At 47.4% G+C, this 21,722-nt stretch overlaps 3 protein-coding genes and 3 long non-coding RNA genes across 9 annotated transcripts, besides 2 other annotated features; 3 read left to right on the top strand and 3 right to left on the bottom strand.

Annotated features, from left to right (window-relative positions):
• The first annotated feature begins 100 nt into the window (after positions 1–100).
• hook lies at positions 101–2,755 on the top strand. Its single transcript, NM_057225.4, has 7 exons — positions 101–335; positions 391–1,164; positions 1,218–1,778; positions 1,837–1,955; positions 2,020–2,072; positions 2,130–2,306; positions 2,358–2,755. The coding sequence occupies exons 1-7, from the start codon at positions 219–221 to the stop codon at positions 2,594–2,596; spliced, it is 2,040 nt and encodes a 679-aa protein (NP_476573.1). The 5' UTR covers positions 101–218; the 3' UTR covers positions 2,597–2,755.
• A 63-nt stretch (positions 2,756–2,818) lies between these two features.
• Sidpn (similar to Deadpan) lies at positions 2,819–5,889 on the bottom strand. Its single transcript, NM_078875.3, has 3 exons — positions 5,494–5,889; positions 4,487–4,798; positions 2,819–4,298 (listed from the first exon to the last, which is right to left on the bottom strand). Exons 1-3 carry the CDS (start codon positions 5,540–5,542, stop codon positions 3,136–3,138), a joined length of 1,524 nt encoding a protein of 507 aa, NP_523599.1. The 5' UTR covers positions 5,543–5,889; the 3' UTR covers positions 2,819–3,135.
• Positions 5,890–9,158: 3,269 nt separating this feature from the next.
• On the top strand, positions 9,159–9,928 carry lncRNA:CR43700 (long non-coding RNA:CR43700). Its single transcript, NR_073800.1, has 2 exons — positions 9,159–9,744; positions 9,803–9,928. It is a non-coding gene; the product is annotated as a long non-coding RNA:CR43700 (long non-coding RNA).
• Positions 9,929–9,952: 24 nt separating this feature from the next.
• On the bottom strand, positions 9,953–11,182 carry CG15172 (uncharacterized protein). Of its 4 annotated transcripts, none has more exons than NM_001273622.1 (2): positions 11,071–11,182; positions 9,955–10,473 (listed from the first exon to the last, which is right to left on the bottom strand). In NM_001273622.1, the coding sequence occupies exon 2, from the start codon at positions 10,418–10,420 to the stop codon at positions 10,073–10,075; it is 348 nt and encodes a 115-aa protein (NP_001260551.1). In that variant the 5' UTR covers positions 10,421–10,473; positions 11,071–11,182; the 3' UTR covers positions 9,955–10,072. The 4 variants fall into 4 exon arrangements, with proteins under 4 accessions (NP_001260553.1, NP_001260551.1, NP_609932.1 ...); NM_136088.2 differs by having other exon boundaries at positions 9,955–10,459; NM_001273623.1 differs by lacking the exon at positions 11,071–11,182 and adding an exon at positions 10,513–10,581 and having other exon boundaries at positions 9,955–10,459.
• Positions 10,612–10,933: a mobile genetic element.
• Positions 10,934–11,363: a mobile genetic element.
• Positions 11,364–13,727: 2,364 nt separating this feature from the next.
• On the top strand, positions 13,728–14,203 carry lncRNA:CR44184 (long non-coding RNA:CR44184). The gene has a single exon (NR_073799.1). It is a non-coding gene; the product is annotated as a long non-coding RNA:CR44184 (long non-coding RNA).
• Positions 14,204–21,344: 7,141 nt separating this feature from the next.
• lncRNA:CR45292 (long non-coding RNA:CR45292) lies at positions 21,345–21,697 on the bottom strand. The gene has a single exon (NR_124377.1). It is a non-coding gene; the product is annotated as a long non-coding RNA:CR45292 (long non-coding RNA).
• Between the last annotated feature and the right edge of the window lie 25 nt (positions 21,698–21,722).

Here is a 21,722-nt window from a genome sequence, read left to right as displayed (position 1 = left end):
CATATTTAATTCCTGTTTAATTTTGTAAACATGATAAATAATAAATAACGATATTTTCTATCGATAGAGAAAGTGCATCTCAATGGCTTTCGATAGCTGTCGTGCAGTTCGATGTATGTTTTGGTTTTTAGTGCAACAGCTGAGAGCTCTTTTTTTGTGAAATTGTGCATATTTTTAGTTTGTTTTGTTTCGTTTAGCGTTTCGTTCACACCTGCAACATGTCCGCGCCCAAGAACGAGATGTACTATAGCTTGCTGGAGTGGTTCAAGACCCTCAATCTAAATGCCCCGCATGCGGATGCGGAATCCTTAGCTGACGGAGTGGCACTGGCTCAGGTAACTATATATACATATATAGTTCATCAATATTTAATAGCTCCTTTATTCACAGGCTCTTAACCAGTTCGCCCCCGAATCCTTCACCGACGCTTGGCTTTCCAAGATCAAGGCCAGTGCCGTGGGCAGCAACTGGCGATTGCGGATGAGCAATCTTAAAAAGGTGACCCAGTCCGTGTACGACTACTACAGCGACGTACTGAACTACTCGCTGAGTGATTTCTCGAAGCCTGATCTGCAGAGGATCGCTGAGAAGTGCGACTTGGGAGAGCTGGAGCGTCTGCTGCAGTTGGTCCTTGGTTGCGCCGTGAACTGTGCAGAGAAGCAGTCCTACATCACAGAGATCATGTGTCTGGAGGAGGAACTGCAAGCAAACATTATGCGCGCCCTTCAGGAACTTGAGGCCACTAGGCAAGCATCCACGCCGGAGGGCGGTGTAGCCAGTTCCTTGTCCCGTGGCTCTCGCACAGGACTCCTGGACAGCAAGGCAGTTCAGGAGGATCGCGACGCCCTGGCACAAAAATGCTTCGAGACGGAAAAGAAAATGCTCCTTCTCATAGACGAGAAAACGAATCTCCAACAGGAGTTGCATAAGCTGCAGCAAGAGTTTGCCCGCCTAGAGCAACACTCCACGGTGATCGGAGATGATGGAGTCTCTTTGGGGCCAGTTCAAACAGGATCTGTGCGCTACAACGAACTCCGGCGTCAATTGGACCTACTAAAAGAGGAACTTCTTCAGTCTGAAGGAGCTCGGGAGGACCTTAAAATCAAGGCCCAGCAACAAGATACCGATCTGCTGCACATGCAAATGCGCATAGAGGAATTAATGGTACGGTCAACACGATTACATTTAAATTTTATGTTATCATCATTTTCTTACAGAAAAGTTCCGCTGAAGTGACCACACTGAAGGATGAAGTGGATGTTCTGCGGGAGTCCAACGACAAGCTTAAGATATGCGAGGCCCAGCTTGACACGTATAAAAAGAAGCTAGAAGACTATAACGACCTGAAAAAACAAGTAAAAATTCTGGAGGAGCGTAGCGCCGACTATGTGCAGCAGAATGCGCAGTTTGAGGAGGATGCCAAACGATATGCCAACACCAAAGGCCAAGTGGAGCTGTTCAAGAAAGAGATTCAAGACCTTCATGCCAAGCTGGACGCCGAGAGCAGCAAGAATGTAAAGTTGGAGTTTGATAACAAGAATTTGGAAAGCAAGAACCTGGCTCTGCAGCGGGCCAAAGACAGTTTGCTCAAGGAGCGCGACAACCTTCGCGAGGCAGTCGACGAGCTGAAATGCGGACAATTGTCCTCGAACACAGCGCTGACAGGCACCACGGTTTCCAGGGAACTGCAACCGTCGGCCACAGTGGAAAAACTACAGCGACTGGAGGCGGAGAACAAGGCTCTGCGCGAGGGACAGGGTGGCCAGACAGCTTTGGCGGTTAGTAATATTAGATAGCATAACTTGGCCACTTTATATTAAAACACATTTTTTGCAGCAACTGCTGGACGATGCCAATAAACGCTGCGAGAATTTGCGTGAGCAGCTAAAAACAGCCAATGAACGCATTCTTTCCCTGTCGCATGCTTCTCAAAGCGATGATCCCATTTTAAAAGAGTAAATATAAGATTTTCACTATTGCATGTATAATTTTCTATCAAAATCTTTTCTTTTATCCCAGGAGCGAGTTTGGTAAACAAATCAAACAGTTAATGGAGCTAAATGAACAAAAGAGTGAGTCATGATTACTGCCATAAGAAAAAAGCCTTCTAATATTTTATATCAACACAGCACTCCAACTGGAGGAAGCAGTTACCCAGAGCACGTCTCTGCAATGCAAGGTGACTCAGCTGGAAACCAATTTATCAGCGCGTGAGCAGGAAATTCTGGTGTATGACGCCAAATACCGAAAATGCGTGGAGAAAGCTAAGGAGGTGATCAAAAGCATAGATCCTCGAATTGCCAGTGGTAAGTGCTGGAAAATATAACAAAAATTTACAATAATTGTTGAAATTTCAGCTCTGGATGCTAGCGTACTGGAAAAGAGTGCTGATCTCGTCGAGGAGGAGCCCAAGCCGAAGATGAGTGTGATGGAGGAGCAACTCATGACCTCCGCTTTCTACAGACTGGGTGTCAATGCCCAGCGTGATGCAATCGACTCTAAGCTGGCAATATTGATGGGCTCTGGCCAGACATTCCTTGCCCGCCAGCGGCAGTCCGCGCCCCGCAAATCCCTAAGTGCAATGAAATCAAAGTAGAAAGCATGAACCTGAAGAGTAGGCTAAGTCTCATTTCTTGTTTGAAAACTTATATAACTAATATATAATACAAGTATTTATTGGACCTCCGCAAGGATCTATATCGTATTTATAGTACATACCTTAATAAAATTGCTAAAATGATTCAATAGAATTACCAAAAACAAGAACGTAATTTTTCCCGTACCCCGACCACTTTCAAAACAGAATTCAAGTTTTTTTGTAAATATTTTTGCTTTATGTATTGAATTAAATACATTTAACGCAGAGTTCAGGGCAAAAACAAATGCATACATAAATGAAAGGGTAGCTCTCCTTGGCTCTGGAACCCATCTTGTAGAGAGTCTTGGGCGTTGGCACAGGTTGGAAATGCAATTTGGAGAGATGCAGGAGCTACACAGACGAGCGGTAATAACAATAGGTGTCATCCTCTACTTGGCGATCAGTGGGGGCAGCAAACCGCCGGCTGCCGGCTGGTTCTCCCCTAACTAACTGGTGGTGTCTACATACTTAGTACGTAGGATCTCTGACCTAACGGCTCACCAGGGTCGCCACATGCTCTCATCTTGCCCAGCTGCTGCTGCAGCAGCTGCCGCCTGGGCCATGTAGTGATACTCCTCCTCCTGGCGTTGCCTTAGAGCCTGACGAGCGGCGTTGCTTGTCTGGGGTCGCGGACTGGTCGCCGGAGCCTCGTTCTCATTGGAACCGATGCCACTCTCGGATCTTGGTGAGGATTGCTGCGTGGCGGGCATGGACTTCAGTTCCGACATCGAGACGCCGGAACTGACAGACGCTGCCACCGAGGCAGGTCTCTCTTGGTGCACCGTTGGCGTTCCGGCACCGGAAGTAGCCATTGCCGCAACTGAGGCTCCTGCTGAAGCGGCCACAGCCATGCTGTTGGCATAAGCCGCTGCTGCGGCAGCGACATGGGCAGCCTCCAAGCCTCCCGGAAAACTGGGACTCAACTTGCCGGCCAAATGTGGTTGAACCCGTTGCAACTCTATCAACCGCTCAAAATCCGTTCGGGTAGCAATCGGATCCACCAGCGGCTGGGCACTAAGGCCAAGGGCCGCTGCCAGCTGGACATAGTGGGGCGGCAGGACCAGGACTCCGTTGGCGGACTCTGGTTGCTGCTGCACGTGCGCCTTAAGCTGTTGCTTGTACTGCTCCAGGACATTGGCGCACACCTTGTTGCGATCCTCCTCGTAGCTCAGCTCGCTGGGAGCGACGGCATCTACATGCGGCGACGTCTGGCCTTGTGTCTGGCTTTGCACCTGTATTGGTATCGGAGTTTGCGCCTGCGCCTGGAGTCCACGATTGTTGTTCTCATCCTGGGGTGCTGGCGTGACGGGCAGCGTCCTCTGCTCAGCGGCTACCATTTTCAGACCCTTGCTGTAGTCCACTGGATTCGAATCCTGGCTGCTGTAGTCCAGCGAATGCTCCTCGGGCTGCGACTTCTTCCCGTGATTCAGGTCGAAGCAACTGCTACTGCTGGGGCTTTCGGCAAACGCGGCCGTCGAATGGGGACAGATCTCCACGTCGATCTCGGCTATGCACTGGTCCAGGTGGCGCAGCAGTCGCGCCTTGGAGCCGGGCTCCGCCAAGGTGGGCATGGTGCCCATGGGCGGCGGTTCCGGGGTGGCCAGGTAACGAGCCACCTCGCGAGCGCAGTCCGTGTAACCAGCTCTGTATTTGTTAACCGCTGAAAGAAAATCAGGATTTGAATGTTATTATCTAAGTTTCAATATAAGAAGTTTGCCTAGGTCCTAAATTTAATGAATTTTATTTTAGATACAGATATGTTCTTCAAGATGTATTTATAAAATTACATTTTGTAGCGAAAATGTAAAGTCATAATACGAAAATTTTTACTTTTATATGGAAACTTACTGGGATCGTCGAGATTGCGATGCCGCTGAAAGTGGCGAACGGTTAGCTCCAGGATGTCCGCCTTCTCCAGCTTGGTGTGCTTCGCCTGGCCCTCGCCGTTCTTGGCATTTTGGGTCTTGGTGGACTCGAGGATGAGGGCCTTCAGGATGGCCAGGCTCTGGTTGATTCGCGCCCGCCGGCGCTTCTCCATGAGTGGTTTGTTTGTCCGCTTGCTGATGTCCTGCGACGAAGTCACATTCTGCGTTGAGCTCACCAGCCCGATGGACTTTATGCCGCTGCCATTAGTTGAGCCGGCGGCGGTGAATCCGATGCCTGGCGGAAATACAGAAGGGTCAATAATTAATACAATTATCGCTATAACCTGAAAGTTTTTTGTAATTTAATCATTTATAAACAAAGTTATCTCGTTCGTTTCAGAACTTTTTGAAGTTGAAATTCTCATGTTCAGTTTTTCAAGTTACATTATTTTGCTTATTATCAATTTTTTGTTGATTCAACGAACTTCGGTTTTAAAATTAAACATCTATATCTATATATCATCAAACTCAAATGAAATTCTTTTGAGTTGAGGTTGCGAGTTCCGAGTTGTGAGCATAATGGAGCTTCATGTTTAGTTTCAAGACACTTTGGTGCTTTTATTTCATTTTGCTTTTTGTTTAAGATTATTATAAAAGTAATCAAAAAAATTTTTTATTGTTTGAAAATTATTTAATTTGATACTTCTTGGCCACAGGTGGCTTTTTCTTTGCAAAAGTATGTTTTCTATTATTTTAACTTTTGTTTAATGGTCACTAAGTAAATATAAATATATTAAACAATGGTGAGCCATGTGGGACGTTTTTTTTTTGTGGAAACTTGTTTTCTATAATTTTGTTTGCCAAATATTTATTAGTCACATTTCACTTTAGAAGTTTAGGACACGTTTAAAAGAGCAGCTTATCATTTTGAACTTCTAAGTCCTATTTTCTGATAGAATTCAACTTATAAAGCACAAACTTGTTTATTACCAGGTGCTGATTTATTTTTTGAGTAATCCTTATCACGTTTTGCTGTCATTTTCTCATTTTTACGAAATCCAAAAGAATTCGTTGCCCGTCGTCAATTAGAATGAAATGCCTCGTTTTCTCAATTTGGCTTGATTTGGGTTTAATATTTTCGAAACTTTCAGTTTAGAATCCACCCGCCAACAATCACGTCTTTTTGGTGGTGGAATCAGGATTCAAATTCCACTCGACGAGGAGGACACGCGTCCGTTCTGTTCGAGGATTCACGGCTAACTGACGGCGAGCAGCGAAACAATTGCGACTTTTCACTTCGTCGCCTGTCGGCTGTCTGGCTGGCAATGGGGTTTTCCGATTTTCCGCTGCCGCGTGCGCTTGGCTTGTGCAAAATTTCCCGACTGAAATGCTTGGTTAGCTCATGTTGCTGCTGCTGCTGCTGCTTTTGCTGTTGGCAGTGGCACGAGCCATCGTCGTGTGGCGCAGCAACCAAAGCAGATTGGAGTCAACCGACAATAAAAGGAACAACAACAAAAACATCAGCGACAGCAGCAGCAACAACAACAATAGCAACAACAACAGCTCTAGCAATCAGCAGGAGCGGCAACAGCAACAAAGCCTGTGGATGTGGCAGCAACAGCAACGCCTGGCTGCCTGCCACGTTAATGGTGGTTGTGGTAATGGTTGCCCCACCGACCTCCACACACATACACAAACACACATAGATTTGGCGAAGAGCTTAACGACGCAGCGGAGGCATGTTGCCAGTGGGCGTTGGGTGGATGGGCCCGTGGGCGGAGGGAGGGGGCTGAGTGTAGCAAGGGGATGAGGGATTGGTGGCGCGCTGGCTGCGGCAAATGTCAGGCAGCCCAAGCGACAAGCCGGATCGACGTGCCGCCATTTGGACGGACGGCGTGACCATGTCTGGCTTTCACACACACACACACACACACACTGGCACACCCTCAGTCACAGACACAGGAACTCACTCATACACAGGCATACAAATCAATTCGCTTAGGCGCAAATATGAAACAACCCAGCACACATGGCGGATGAGGGTTATTTTGGCAGAAAATGCAAAGCATACTTTTCAGGGCATGGTGTAGGCTAACAATTTAATTGATTAACTAAAGCAGGCTAAATGAATAACTTATTATTAGATTGCAAGACTTAATTAGTTTTTATTTTAAGCAAAATATTTATTTGATTCCAAATCATTCATATTACCTTTTTTTCTCGCCACAACAAACTGTCGACCGAAAACGTGCTGCACACTTTGTTCACTGGGTGGACTGCGTCAACGGCGGGTTAGCCGGAGCCGGGATCTGGTACGGGGTTGTGGCCTGCGGGCGACGAAGCAGCTCCTGCTCCTTCGACCGACTGGCTGTGGGTCGTGCGGGGTCAGTGGGGGTGGGATGGCTGAATGGATGGATGGATGAGCGGGCGTGTGGGTGTTTGCTGTCGCTGACTTTGCCATTCGGCTGCCCGCATCGAAATCATAACACCAACGAGGCGAAACTTCTGCGGCGCAGCAGTCGTGGCAAATAATAAGCCAGGCCAGCGGAAAACGGAGGAGGGAGCCAGCGAGGAGCAGGAGCAGGAATGGTAGGAATGGCAGTAGTGGCTGGATCCAGACGAAGACAACTGTGACAGCGGCAGCAGAAAGGACTATTAGATAAATACGATTGCTGGTGCGAGTTTTTGGGGGCGCAATGCCGTGGCAACAAAGTTGATGGCTACAAATTGGCAGGGATGTGGGCGGGCACACATCCACATCAGCGGCGGCTTAACAAGGTGCGCAACGCATTGCAATTCCCGTCGATTTAAACAGTCCAAATGCGGCCAACAACAAGTGCCCCAAACTGCGTGCCATACAATATGGAAATTCCACATTGCTGCAGTGCGCCCACATGTGGCGGGTTCACAGGACTCCGACACTGCGTGTATCCAAAACCAATCGAATTTGTACGTAACATAATGCGTCACAAGGTTGGCAGGATAATCGGAGCTTAGCTCTTTTTACAGACGATGAGTGGCATCACATGGCTGTGCCGCATTGTCGGTATTCATATATCAAGAGCTGGTTACATTATGTGGCAAACTCCAATGATGTGACTTAAAGGGACGACTTAGTGAAAAGTGGTTGGCCAGAATCGTGAGGTATGTACTTATAACCCGAATTCTAGGTAGACAAAGTTCTGGGATTATTTCATCACTAGTTCTGGGAACATGCACTTAAATATTTTGTATAATAGAGCAGGAATCATATACTTCAAAACTTGGTACTCAGAATACTCGTACTATCAGGGCATCTCTTACCAGCCATAATAGCCAAACTCCCTCCTCTTTTCGCTGATTTAATTAAGACAGATTCCGGGAACTGATGCCGCATTGTGGCTACGTAGAATTTCAATTTGCAACGCCTGAACAGAAGTTTCCCCCGCGGCAAGGCAAGGCAAACAACGGTGCTTTTGTGAAATTTTAAGCGCCAATTTGGAAACGGGGGAGCATAATGAGCAATTAGCAGCCGCATCTTAAAGCTGGCGAAGGCCAGAGCCTCACCCAGTGACGCCTAGTGTGGCTCTCCTGTGGGTCGTTGGCACTCGTCAGGTGGCGTTTTTATGCGGCCTGGCCAGGTGCAATCAGTGTGGAAAGCACAAACATGGCCGGGGCGCGGGAAGTGCTCTCCAAGCTACGCACAACGGATCTGGGGGGATAATGCCGAGGATGGCGAGAATATATGTGCGTGGAATGAGGACTGGCAACCCAATCCACTTGGCGCATGTTGCCAGCTGCCATTGCCGCCAGCCAAATTACTGAACTGAACCAAACTGAACGATGACTTGAATGCTGCCCTCGCGGCCTGGGAAGCTTGCGTTGGTTGGGATCCGGAGGCGGGTGGCTCCGTGGGTGGCTCCGTGGGTGGCTCGGTGGTTCAGTGGGTCTGGGCCAGTCATGTGGTGCTGGCACACACATAAATCGTTTATAGCCACACCGAGAGCAGGCAGTCCGCCACCAGCGTCATCATCGTCATCGCTAAAAGCCCTGCCACGACCCTGGGTCTGGGCTCCAGTTGTACGGCTTTGGCTCTCCGGCTTTTCCACTTCCTCCACTTCTCGCAACCCCACTAGCCGCCTCACTTGCTGCCGATGTTTCTGGTCGACTTGACAGGCCGCCCCATTGCCACTGCCACGTCCCCAGAGCCAACCCCCTCCCCCCTCTCGGATAACCTACAGCCCACCCTCTGCCCTCCACAACCCACATCCCACTCAGACGTGCGGGAGAAGTGGCATTGTAACAGCCGGCAGCAGGCCACATGCAACCTTCGGCCACGGATCGCTGACTGAGGGAAATACCCAACCCGCGATAGAAAGCTACACTGAAACAAAAGCAAGCTATGATTTACTTTAAGCATGTATCTTGAAGTTGGACCCAAGGAAATAACTATATAGCGTATTATAACTTAATAATCAATAGTTTTGCTATAATCACAAGTTATGTTTGTTTTATCTGAAATTCAATTGGAGTTAGTTTTCGAATCAGAGTTATGCTAAAGCAGAAATATTTTAAATATTTTTCCCATAATAACTACTTTATTAATATAATGAACATGCCCTTAAAGAAAAATTTGCTTCTGTGCATTCCCTGCGACTGGTAGTCGGAGTCAAAGGTATAAAAGGCAAGTTAAGCGCAGACAGCAGTGGCAACCGGAGCCCGGCGAAAGGGGAACGGATGAAGGGCGGAAGGACAAGGGAGCGGTGGCAGTGGCAGGAGCAGGCTGGAGACGGATCTCGTGCTCAGTACCGGCAGCGAGAACAACAATAACAATGCGAAAAGGTATTGGTGGCAAAACAGAACTGAAAATCAAACTGCGGGGGAAAAAGGACCAAAGGACTCGCTCGCACACAGACAATCGCACTGGCGCACCAGTGAAGGGAAAGCCCCACAGGAAAAGCTTCGGAAGTGCGCTCCATGCCGCAATGGCAACGGAAGCAGCACAGGACAGGACAGGACAGCCAGAACGAACGAGCGGTGCGGTGGGCGGGTTGGTTTGCTGGTTCGGTGGCGGTTGGGGAAGGCAGTTTGTCAAGTGGCGGAGGGGAAAAGGACACGAGGCGTAGCATGAGCTGGTGGCAGAGGGCCATGACACGACCTGCTCCTGCCGTTGTGTCGGCTAAAGAGAGAAAAATGACTAAATCAAAAGGAAGTGCGCCACACTGTGCGGTGTAAGAGCACGTACAATACGCCGCACTATGGGTAATTTCACCTGTTTTATTGGCATAAATAAATATATCGTTATCTATTTCTTGTTTAGATTTGATAAGCTGGCTCATTTCACTGGACAAACGGCCAGCCGGTTCCAGTGTTTTAGGCAGGACAACAAGCGCGACAAACGCGCATTAAATTCCTTGCTAGTACCACTGACTACCAAATTGTAATTAAAATAAAAATGAAAAATAATTTTATGCTGAATTTACTCTTTTTTATTGTCGAACAATTAGTGGCTACGTTTTACTTTCATTTACTCGACCACTTGGCAGACATTAGACGAAAGACATAATTTCACTTTTTAATTGAATGTGGTCTAATGATGACGATCCATCCCGATGCTGATCTGCTCGGAGTCACTATCCAGACTGGATTCGCAGGTCTCCTCGCCGGATGATTCAGTGTCTGTGAAGATCGATATTGAAAGCTGCTCCTGGAATAACTCATCAAAGTTTGCTAGCATATCGTCGTCTGGCTGTTCCGGTGGCGGGTAGTTGGGCAAAACCTGGCGAAATACGTTGTAGCGATCCCGCAACTCGTCACTCACTTCCTCCGGACGACGCTCCTGGTTCTGGAGTTGCTGCAGCAAAGAGAACAGATGGACCCGGTTTGCAATGCTGCAATCGGGTAGCAGATTGCTCACTCCCAGTACATTAAAACACATGGTGTTCAAGGTGTCAGTCCTTTTCCAATGTCGATAACTCTGTGGTTTGAAATCTTTAAATAGTTACAAAATTTGAAAGCAGCTGTACCAACCAATTCGAAAAATTACGAAAGTGAGCTCTTTATTTTGAAGGTAAATGCAGTGCATATATGTATATATTTTATACCCGTTGCTCGTAGATTTCGTTACTGTAAATTTTTATTGCGATTTGCGAAAAAACTTTTTGTCACTCCCATTTTAAAGCAGTCCAAAACTGCCACTCCCGCACTTTTGAAAAGTGTTTAGATTTTTCTTCGTTTTATTATTTGTATCGCCAATTTTGATCTGTATACCGAAAACACGGTATCCACGCCCCTCCTTTAACCTACAAAACGACCAAGCCGGTCGCGCCCCCACTTTTGAACAATTTCAAAAAAGATATCCCAGAAAACTTATGAAATTTCTCGTTTGCATTCACACTAGATAGAGTAACGGGTATCTGATAGTCGGGAAACTTGACTATAGTATTTTCTCTTGTTTTTAACTATATTAAAAGTTGAAATTTTATTCTAGAAGTTGGTCGAGGACATCACTTGATTAATACACAAATTGTTATTTAAGTTTACACGCCCAAAATAAGCAACATATTAGTAAAAACACATAGTACACACCTGAGGAATGAGAATTCAATTCAAATTTGATTTGTTAAGGCCTTGTGGTTGAAAATATGTACATACATATATGAATTTAAGTAATCACTACAAAAGGAAAATCACCGACGCCACGTGCTTTATATTTACAAAAGCTGATTTTACAGCTGTTATTTTGTAACATTGGACTGTTAATTTTACATTTGCGTTACATAACATAACCCCTAATCCGTCGAGAAAAACAATTATAAATGATTTCAAAATTTTACAAAATAACATTTTTGCCAACAAATCAGGTGAAATTCCCCACAGTGCTCCACTCCGCCTTTATTGGAGCTCCTCTGCGTGTGTTCAAGTGCGAGTATCTGGGTGGGTGTCTGTGTGTATGTGTGCTGGCGCGTGCTTCGAAGAACGAAAGCATGATGGCTCGAAACAACCGACAAATCCGTCCAGATCGAACTTAATATAACAGTCGCAAAAGTTCGGCGCTATTGATATTTCCAGATATATTTTAAAATACATTTATTTAAAAATACTTTGAATTCTAGCATGATTGAGGGTAGGACACACATAAAACCAATTTGAAAGCTATTAGCACTGAATTTATCAGTGTAATGAATTTATGTAATGTACCGAAGTATGTACCTGAGGTACCGAAGGTGGTTAAATAGCTTTAACGTCTGAAGGATAGCACTTCCGAAAACTTTGTCGGCTGCGCAAAGGCATGGCCACAATATGGTAAAGGCCGTACGAAGAAGGGGAAGGGGGGGGAGAGCACGAGGGGCGCAAACAGAGCAGGGAGCAGTGGTGTGAAAAAAATTGAAATTTGCGTGAGTGCTCCAACTGCGGCACTAGATAGGATGGTGGCACGGGCGGGGTACGGCATGGCATGGCATGGCAGGGCATAGGGGCATGGCTTGGTTTGGTTTGGCATGGAAGCTCGACAGCCGGGCATCCTGGCATCCTGGCAGCATGGCGCTTGGCTGCCTTCCAATTCCCAAGCCCCCGTGGGTGTGTCTGTGTGGGCGGGCATCGTTTGCACTTCAATGCTAATGTTGGCTTGGCAGCGACGTCTGTCGTCGACATTTTCCAAGCCGAGAGTATAGCGGATACAAGGGATTGGGGGTCGGCGAGAGGAGGAGGAGAAGTGGCGGGGATGAGGGGCGCGGGCCATGGCCAGGACGCGTGTCGCTTGTTCGTTTTGGGCATTTTTGGGATTGGCAATGGCAGTGGTGTAAGCTGGACTTGATCAACGGGGTCTTTGCCAGAGACATATATCATGGGTTCATGAAGATTTCGTTCTATTTTATTTTATTAAAAAAGGGATGCTATTTTTATATTGTAGATCTGAAAGGAATCGTATAGCACAGTATATACATTATAAAAGCCTATTAACCGATATTAATTAAATACTAATTTTTAGCCAAGATATGAACGCTGATATAAATTTTATCTAATGTATTAGCTTATAGATAACAGTATCCAATGTTTTTTTTTAAGTGTATGTCTTTTGATTTCCGGATATGTTAATGAACGCAATTCAATTCCGTTCCGATAGGTTTTCGAGATCCTTGTTAGAGGAATTCTTCGGGGGATTTCTTTCACTGACGCGCTCCACTCGGCTGGCTTTTCGAGTGAGTCGTGTGTCCTTTGCTTTTCAACGGCAACAATGGGCGCTCTGCAGGTTTGACCCTCGAATGTAGGAAACACTTTTTTGTTTTCCTCTGCCGTCCTTTAAACAAAATTGCTGCAAGCTGCCTGACTGGCAAACGTTGCATGCAAAGGGTCCGCATCGAAATGGGCGAAGTGCGACCAATTTTGTCGACCTAATCCCTAATGACAGCAACTAACTCACAGTGCACAAGTTTGGGACAACAAAATCAGACCAAACACAAAAGCACAGCCCCAACCAAAAAGCCTGGCTGCAAAATTAAAGTTTAAAAAAGGTTGCCTACCATTTTTTATTCGTTCAGCGCTGACGGCAAGTGCCAAAAGTTTCCCCTGATGCACAGTGGTCGTTTGTACGAAAATAACTTGGGAGAATTGCTATGAATGGAGCCACTAATCGAACGCACTTAAAACGACCATTCGCAATCATTTATCTAAAGTAAACCAAAGGGAAATGAAATTATGATTAAAGAAATTATTCATTAGAAATGAAAATTAACTAAACCATTTTTATTCTTAGGTATATTGAAGGTATAAATTGAACCTAAATGTTATTCCTGTCTTTAAAATGCTTTAATCGTTGTCGTTAAAAAAGCATTTCTACCTCCTCTTACATATTCAGTTGGATATCGCAGAGCCCTTTAATTGCTTTACTACTAAACCACTGTATGAGTAATTTCGAGTGTGTGGGCGTGTTGGTTTTAAATGCCGTCGAGTTTTCCGAGTGTTTGTGTTGCTTCGGCGGCGCCCTTTTGCGCGTCAATGACTTGCTTCTGCTTCTGCTTTTGCTTTTCCTATGCTGCCTCCGGCTGCCACATGTCAAGCCCAAGCCCAAACCCACCTACCGGATGACCCACGAGCCATGCCCCATCCACTTTGCTACCCCCACTCTCCACCACCCGTCGGGCACACCGCATTTCGCACACAACTTTTGCCGCATTAAATTTGACGCAAAAAGCACGCGCGCTGGCGGCGTCAAAAAAAAAAAAAAAGAAAGAAAAATTGGGAAGGGGGAGGCGAGAAAACGAATGAGCGAATATAAACGAGCAGCAGAGCCGGCAACAACAACAAGGTCTGAGCTTGGACCCGCCGCCGTCTAAAGTCGTTGTCTGACATCCCCAACCACAGGCCCACTTCCTGACCCACCACGCCCCCTCATCAGGCGTCAGGCATCACCCACCAGCTACCACTCACCACTCACCACTTACCACCCACCAGGCACCACGCCCGCCGACTGCCGGCAAACAAGCGTGACCTGCCACGCAGCAGAGCGACTTTGACGCACAGAAGCTGCACTTCGAGAAAATGGTTAAAATTGGAGAAAATTACGAGAAATTATCGAACTGGCTAAGTAATTTAGCATAGTCCTTCGAGCCAGATACTTGTGCATACTAGATAACCAGCGATACGTTTTATTTACTCCTACTGACTATGTAAGTCAGCACGGTCCTTTGAGCCGGATACCTGAGAGCTAGAAGACAGTGTTAATCGCATTACCCGTTCACATCAATTGCTACAGGATAACCAATGTAAACTTTTATTTACTCTTTCTGACCAGGCATCTCAGCATGATCCTTTGATCCCTTGATACTTTTGAACTAGAAGACGGTGTGGTTCATATAATTTTAAAAATGACTAGATAATGGACATGGTCCATTAAGACCGATACTGGTATTAAATAATATGAAATTCTTTAAAAAAGATAAATTTTCCACTTCATTTGAAATCGGAAATACACTTTTTTCAGTGCATCGCGTGGAGGGAATAAAGTGTGGAACTCGCAGCTGTGGGATTCGAACTCGGTCTCGAGCTCGGGCGCCAGAGCCAATAGTCAGTCATCAAGGCTGTTTGCGGTCTGCTTTTCGGGGCGCTGTCTGGCTGTATGTGTATGGATTATACATCTATACACGTACACACATTCGTGTGGGAATAAACACCCGTGTAAATGTGAAAGTGTGTCCCGTTGTGTGGGCATTTGTGCGGCGCAAAAGGAAAGAAATGAATCGAAAAAAGGCAACAACCAGCAGCCAAAAAAAAAGGTTCGACTGACGACCGTCAGAAATATTTTATGGTTTCGCTTTTGGCACCTCGCTCTGCACCTCGTCTTTCCATATTGATTTGCCACTTTTAGCGCAGTTTTCAGAAAACCGCTTCGCCACAAGAATAGCATTCATAGAAACGATGGAGGCGCCACCATCCAGCGGTAATTGCGAAATAATTGCTGAGACGTGGGAAAAGCTGTCTCCCCACGCGACCCCCACTCGCCAACTTTTCTGCGCGGGGCGTGGCGGCGTCTTTAAGTTGTTGACTTCGAGTTCAAACACAAATCCGCAAACATTCGTGCCGGCTCCCCCAGACCTTCCCCCTTCCAGCTCCCCTCTGGCCATTAATTGGTGGCGTGTTAGGAAGTTAAGCTCCTGCTGCCGCTCCTCTGCTTCACTGAGTCCTGTCATTACCCCGGAGCTAGATGTCGGAGCGTAGCAAGTAATACGTTGGCAAATACCCATACCCCCAGCCACATGCCAGGACTGCGGGAGCACCCTCATCCATCCACATCCGCCCACCACCCCCTACTCTACCCACTCAGCCCACTCAGATGGAGGCAAGCTAAGTGTACATTCAGCTGTCTGTCGCTGACGCCACTTAAATACATGCGCATACAAGGAACAACAAAAATCCTGCTACAGTGGCACAAAGGGAAGGAGTTTTCTAAAAAAAAAAGGACAAGCTCTTCGTTCAATAGAAAATCAGAGGGGTTCTGCTATGCATTTCAAGAAATATGTATTTCCTGGAACCTGAAATCTAAAACGATTTCTAAAGAACTTTTCAACAACTCTTCGCACTTTACGAAACTGGCCTCATTATAACACAAATAAGTAGCTTTCATTATCTCCAGCTAACCTCTAATCGTATACAATCGAATAAATATTTTTAAATCATTTTAAGATGATTTAGTATTTTACTATAAATGCAGATAAAAGGCAGTTCTACAAATGTCAAACAGAATTATATTACTAAGCAACATACATACATATATATCAATAAACGCACAAACATTCGAATTACACATCCTTTATACTGTCGGCATGGACTACCAATCATTGATTACAATCAGTGGGTGTTTAACCAATGGATTCGCCGGCGTAAAGGTCCCCAAAAAGCCCCCATCCTTCCTTCTTCTGCTTGTCTGGGGCATCAAAGTGAAATATTTAGCTTAATGAAGCAACGACGGCGTTTCCTGCCTCGGCCAATTTAGTGTGAGTGTGTAATTCTTTAGCTATTATGGCTGCCCGGCAACCGACTGTCATAGTCATCTCATTCCATCCCCATCACCATCCCCATCCCAACCAGCAATTTCCCCATTCCTGCCCTTCTTCACCTTTAGCCTTGGAGTCGCGCCACCTGTGACAGACGACGGGTGGTGGGTTCTCCCCCTTGGGTATAAAAAGTTACGCACGGACCCGCCGGATTACCCCGTGATCCTTAGGCAACCGTCGTGGTCGTTGCTTTCAACGTTTATCTCGGCTGAGGTGGTGGCGGCAATCAGAGTCGCCCAAACACTCAGACACACACACGGACATACGCGAACAAGGGAGCCTGCTACCCACCATCATTTCCGCAACACTGCTCCACCGCTTTGGCAACAAAATGTCCCACAATTACCACTAAGGCCACATCCACATTTACAGCCACCTCTAACGAAGCCGACGATGATTCCTATGACAATTTTCTATAGCTGGCAAGTGGCAACTGCTCAACGACTCACCACGGATGCCCATGGACCCCCAACTGACAATCAGACATTGCCACCGCCACTCTCGTTCGGGGCAGCGAGTCGCCACTGTCCGTGTCCGTGTCCGTGTCCTGGTCCGTGTCCTGGTCCTTGTCCGTTTCCATGTCCTTGTCCGTCCGTCTGTCCGTTTGTCGGCGACCCCTTCGCCGGCCAATCCCTTCTCTGGGCCGTTATCATGTCTCGGGTTTCAAAGTTTTCTCATGTTGCCAGGCTCTACGGGCCAAAGGGATTGCGAGGGGAAGGCGCCGGAGGGACCTAGCAGACGGTCGCACGTAACGGATGGATGGGTGGACGTGGAGGACCACACCATGGCAATCGCATTCGCACTAACACACACACTCGCTCGCTGACACTAACACAATCGCACCACAGGAGCGGCATTGCGGCTAAAAAGCCATACTCCGTCGGTCCTTGCCCGGCAAAAGCAGAAGGCTTCAGGGCTTCAACCAGAATGGAGAACCATCAACGGCACAGCACAGGCATGGAATGCCTAAATCCACCAGACTTCCACAATGGAACCATCAAAAGGGGTTTGGCATTGTTGAATACCCTAAGACAAATAGCAGGTGAAAATATTTATTAAATATGATATGATCATCCTAAGCAGCAGAGTATAACTTTTGTAAGGGGTAGAATTTAAGGAAAGTTAATTTATTTAAAGAACATGGTTTTAATACTTTAGTTCTCAGGTAACACTTATAGTAAAAAATCCATATAATTTAAAGGCATACATTTAATATATTACTTATATTAAGAGCTCAATTAACCTAGTTTTATTTTACGACCTAGTAACTTTGATTTCATAATATACATAGATAAATAGAATGCAGTACAACGCAGTTTCGATTTGTTAGGATTTCCAAAAAATATGTTTAGATTCTTTTTGCTTTAAGTTTTGATCCCAAGATCTGCGCAGCAAACGCGCTTAGCAGAGATTTTTGGGGCAACCATGTGCGTAATTATATGTACATAGACAATAAGTGGCTAAAGTAGTTCTGACCGACTAATCGACCCGAGATTCTCCCCGATAATAGGTAAGTGAACATCCACACTCCAGACGACACTTGCCAAGCGCCCTGCAAATGGGGAGCCTCTGCTGCTGAAGCTTTCCACCATCCATGTCGCCGCAGAACAGCACAAAGGCCACACAGCCACCCACTTAGCACCACCACACACCACCATACACACCACCCACCACCCACGGCCACAACAATAAGGCGTAAGCCCAGACTCGACCTCCGTCTGTGTGGGGGTGGGGTGAGATTGGGTTTGCTGGGGAGGGGGTATCTATGTGCGAAATCAGCCAACTCCGAAGGCAAAAGCAAAGGCAAGCTGCCGCCGCCTGTTCGTCTGGCTTCCGCTCGGAGTTGCCTGCAATTATTCCGTTAGTGTTGGGTGGGTTACCCAACAAAATCCCACCAAGCTACCCAAAGGGGGCGCCCGGGCAAACAGCAGCCCACAATGTGCGCCCAATCCCCTGGAAAAGGCGCGTCCGCATCGCTCGTTACTCACACCAACAAGTGCAGCTGCTGCTGTTATCCTTGGGGGCCCAAAGTCGTCCTGTTGCCGTTGCCGTTGCTGTTTTTGTCGACACTTTTTTCACGGCTTGCTCGCTTGGCTGCTCTTTCGTGCGTTGCCACTGCCAGGAGTCCCATTCCGAGTCCAACCAGTTCCGTGCCCTCGCCTCGCCTCGTCTCGCCCCGAGAAACTCGCAACCTGCCAAACCAAACCAACCGCATCGTCGCCCCCGCCCGCGGCTCTTGCTGCTTGTTTTCCTTCTGGGGGGCTCCTCCTCCTCCCCGTCCTTTTTGGCCTGAAAATCAAAACACACGTCTCGGCGTGCGGCGCACATCTGCATGGAATTTCTAAAGTACGTGCCACGGACAGAACGGACAGAGCGGACAGAACGGACACAGGCAGCCAACGAACGAACGCCATCGTCCTGGCCCGATGCCATCGCAATGCCACAGCCGGCAGCTCTGGCGTGGTGCTCCAACCTCGTCCTGCGTTCGGTGTCCTTACTCCTCTGCGCTGTGGCACATTCATGGATTACATAGCTAACCGTGCCAGGAGCAGCCATTCCTATTCCGCCGTCGTCGCCTGTCTGTTTGTATGTATTTGGCGGCATGGCGGCGAGAGCGTGAACCGAAACATGCAGAACCTTTAGTGAAAAGACGCACTGAGCGAATATGAATATGCGAATAAGGAAGAATTTAAAAATTTATATATTACTTATTTTATTCGAAAAGTGGCCAAGATAGAGATATATTAGTAATTAAGAACTTACAATTCTTCTAATTTATAAGCTGTTTTCTAGGTAAAAGGTATCTGAAATGCGTGATAAATCTCATAGCATTATCCTGCAACTCTTCTACAAGTTTTGAGAATTTTCCAAAATGTTTATTAACATTTCATCTTTCAGTGTTCATTCGACACTGGCGGCGCAGAGCGCGCGTGCGGTGTTCAAGCTTGGCATTATAATTTCTTGCTCGGCACAGTGGCGGTGGCCCACGCACACACTTGCCAAATGGCACACAGACGGTCGCAGGAGCAGGATAAGGCTGGCAAACAGGCAGGCTCACACACACACAGGGCGCACATTTTAACACTCTCGACAATAAACAGCATGTCACTTAGCTCAAACTTCAAAAGTGCGCCAGTCTGTGCACAGGACTTGGGCTTCGGCAGGACTTGAAAGACGGGCGACCGAAACGGAGGAGCAGGACGTGGGGCTGAAGCTGGATCAGGGGCAGGAGTCATCGCCGCAGTCACCGACATCGTTATGCGAATGCCGCCAGCAGGCTTCCGTGCCGTGCCAAACTTTTTTATTTGTCATCCTCGTTCGTTCGCTCGACAACAAGACGCGGCGACAGCGCGAAGTTTCCACCAGAAAGGCGGTTGGGGCGCCCACTGATGGGCGATAATAAACAGGCCCAGACCAGACCACACCCATACAGGCCAACCCACCCACTCAATCCCACCCACTTGGGCAGACGGGCCAAGGCGCAACGGCATGAAAAAGGCGCTGGCTGAAGTGTGCCTCCTGGTCCTCGAGAGCATCGTCGTCGTTGTCGTCGTCGTCAGGAACAGGCGCTTGTTGATATTGCCTCCCAGTGTGGCATTAATTGGGGCTACTCCACTTGGATAAAGCCATACCTGCTGGAGCTCCCATCGGGATATGATTATACCCAAAAAGCAAGCAACAAATAAGACTGACGGGGTAATTCCAGAAAGGTGATTTTTCAAATGGGATGCCATTCAGATTAGTTTTACGTCTTAGAGATCTGGATGATAGTTTACTAGTTGGGACCAACTACTTATAAGTAGAAAACAGATAAGTTCGATTTCGATTCATTAATAATTTATATTAGATAATAAGTTGGGAGCCTACCAATTTACTTTTTAAATCTGTGAAGGTTGAAATTTCGATAATAATCATTGATTTTGAAAAGAACATTTCATAGCTGGCAGAAGTATTCTTCCCTAGCAAAGAATTCTGTTTGTACTTAAGATTTGAGAAGAAATATATATAGATCGTGTAAGAGTTCAACTTAGAAAAGCATAGAAAAAGTTTTTAAGCTATATTCAAAATTTCGCAAAACGTCAAGCAAACAAAGCAAAATATAGTACAAAGGCATCTGGTTGATTCAGTGGTACAGCAACTTTTGCCGAACGGAATATTCCGCCTTATAAAATTCCGTTAGTTTACTTTACCTGGCAACTTCAGAAGCTCATAGTCCAAAAATAAGTCGATTTGCCCCACTGTATGTGTAAGCGGTTTGATTGTCATGGCAATTCGAAAGCATTTGTCGGTCGCTCGCCACCCACTCCACATCGACCACATCCCCCACATTTGGACGGAGGCAACTCGACGCAGACACAGAATTCCACATCGCAGCGAAGTCCTGGCAAATACCATTCACAGTCCCCGCCCGCTCCTCATCCGGTGAGCTAGTAGAGCAGCAACATCGGCAACGACGGAGGACAACAGCAAGGGGCGGAATGGCAGAGGCATGGCAGCAACATCAGCCACTTGCCACATTTGGCTTTCTGCCAGGACCAGACTCCAGGACTCGAGCGGTGGGCGGGGAACTCAGGCGGGGTGGGTGTGGCAGCCCGACGGCAACAACAAGTACGTTCCACACAGCAGCAGTAACGACTGTGCCAGCAGCAGGAGCAGCAACTAAAAATGCGACGTGCGAGATTATCGTGTCGCTTGTTGGTCGTCCCCGTCCATAGTCCGTAGTCCTTCGTCCCTCGTCTCTCGTGCTTCATTCTTCGCCCCCTAATACGTAGTCCGTACTCCCAGTGGCAGTGCCACACAGACACACACAAACTGTACGGCTGTTGGTATTTCTGTGGCTGCGCACAAGCTCCCCTGCCACTGCCACTCCGGCTATCCTGGCACCCCAAGTCCTGGCCACCACCGCTTCGCCCCTTCGACGGCGACACCATCACCAGCAGACGGCACAACTTGCTGCCGCTGACGGAGGCAACTGCTGACTGCTACTTATGGCGCTGATGATGGCCCAATGACAACAACAGCGCAAGCATATTAACGCCTGCGGACTGGGTGATACCTATGTATATAATCAAGGAGAACGTGCAGTCTATACAGTTCCTGTTGCATAAACATGTCTATCTAATAACTTAGCAATTTTCCCATGCGATTTATATACCGAAAACATTCCATACATATTCTAAACTTAGCAATCATGGATACCCATATGCCCAACAAAATTCCCAGTAGTCGAGCTCAGCCAGAAAGCATGCAGCGTGCGCACGCGAGGATAACGACTCGACTCAACTCGACTCGACTCTGCTCGACTCGAGGACGAGGACGAGGACGAGGACGAGGACGACAACCAGCTCGACAGAGTGTGCGTGGGCGGGACGAGCGAGTGGGAGGAGGTCATGCCATGATGTGGACAAGGATATGGATGTGGTGTGGGTGGGTGTGGGAGTGGGTGAACTGTGTGCGACTAATTGGGTGAGAGAATGTGGGTGCTTAAATTGGTTTCGTGCTTTCGTGTGACGCGTGCGGAGGCGTGTAAAGCCCGGCGTGTTGCTGTGTAAGTGTGCTGAGGCTGAGGGTGTGTGCGTGCCCACGAGTATGTGTAAGTGTGCAGGCGACAGGCTGCTCTGCGGGTCCTTCAGCCCCTGCCATCCCCCCTCTATCCACTCTGTTGTTGCTGTTGGCATGAATGCTTGA

Source organism: Drosophila melanogaster, chromosome 2L, assembly GCF_000001215.4.
Source record: "Drosophila melanogaster chromosome 2L".
Lineage (NCBI taxonomy): Eukaryota > Metazoa > Arthropoda > Insecta > Diptera > Drosophilidae > Drosophila > Drosophila melanogaster.
This window is presented reverse-complemented; position numbering and strand designations above follow the sequence as displayed.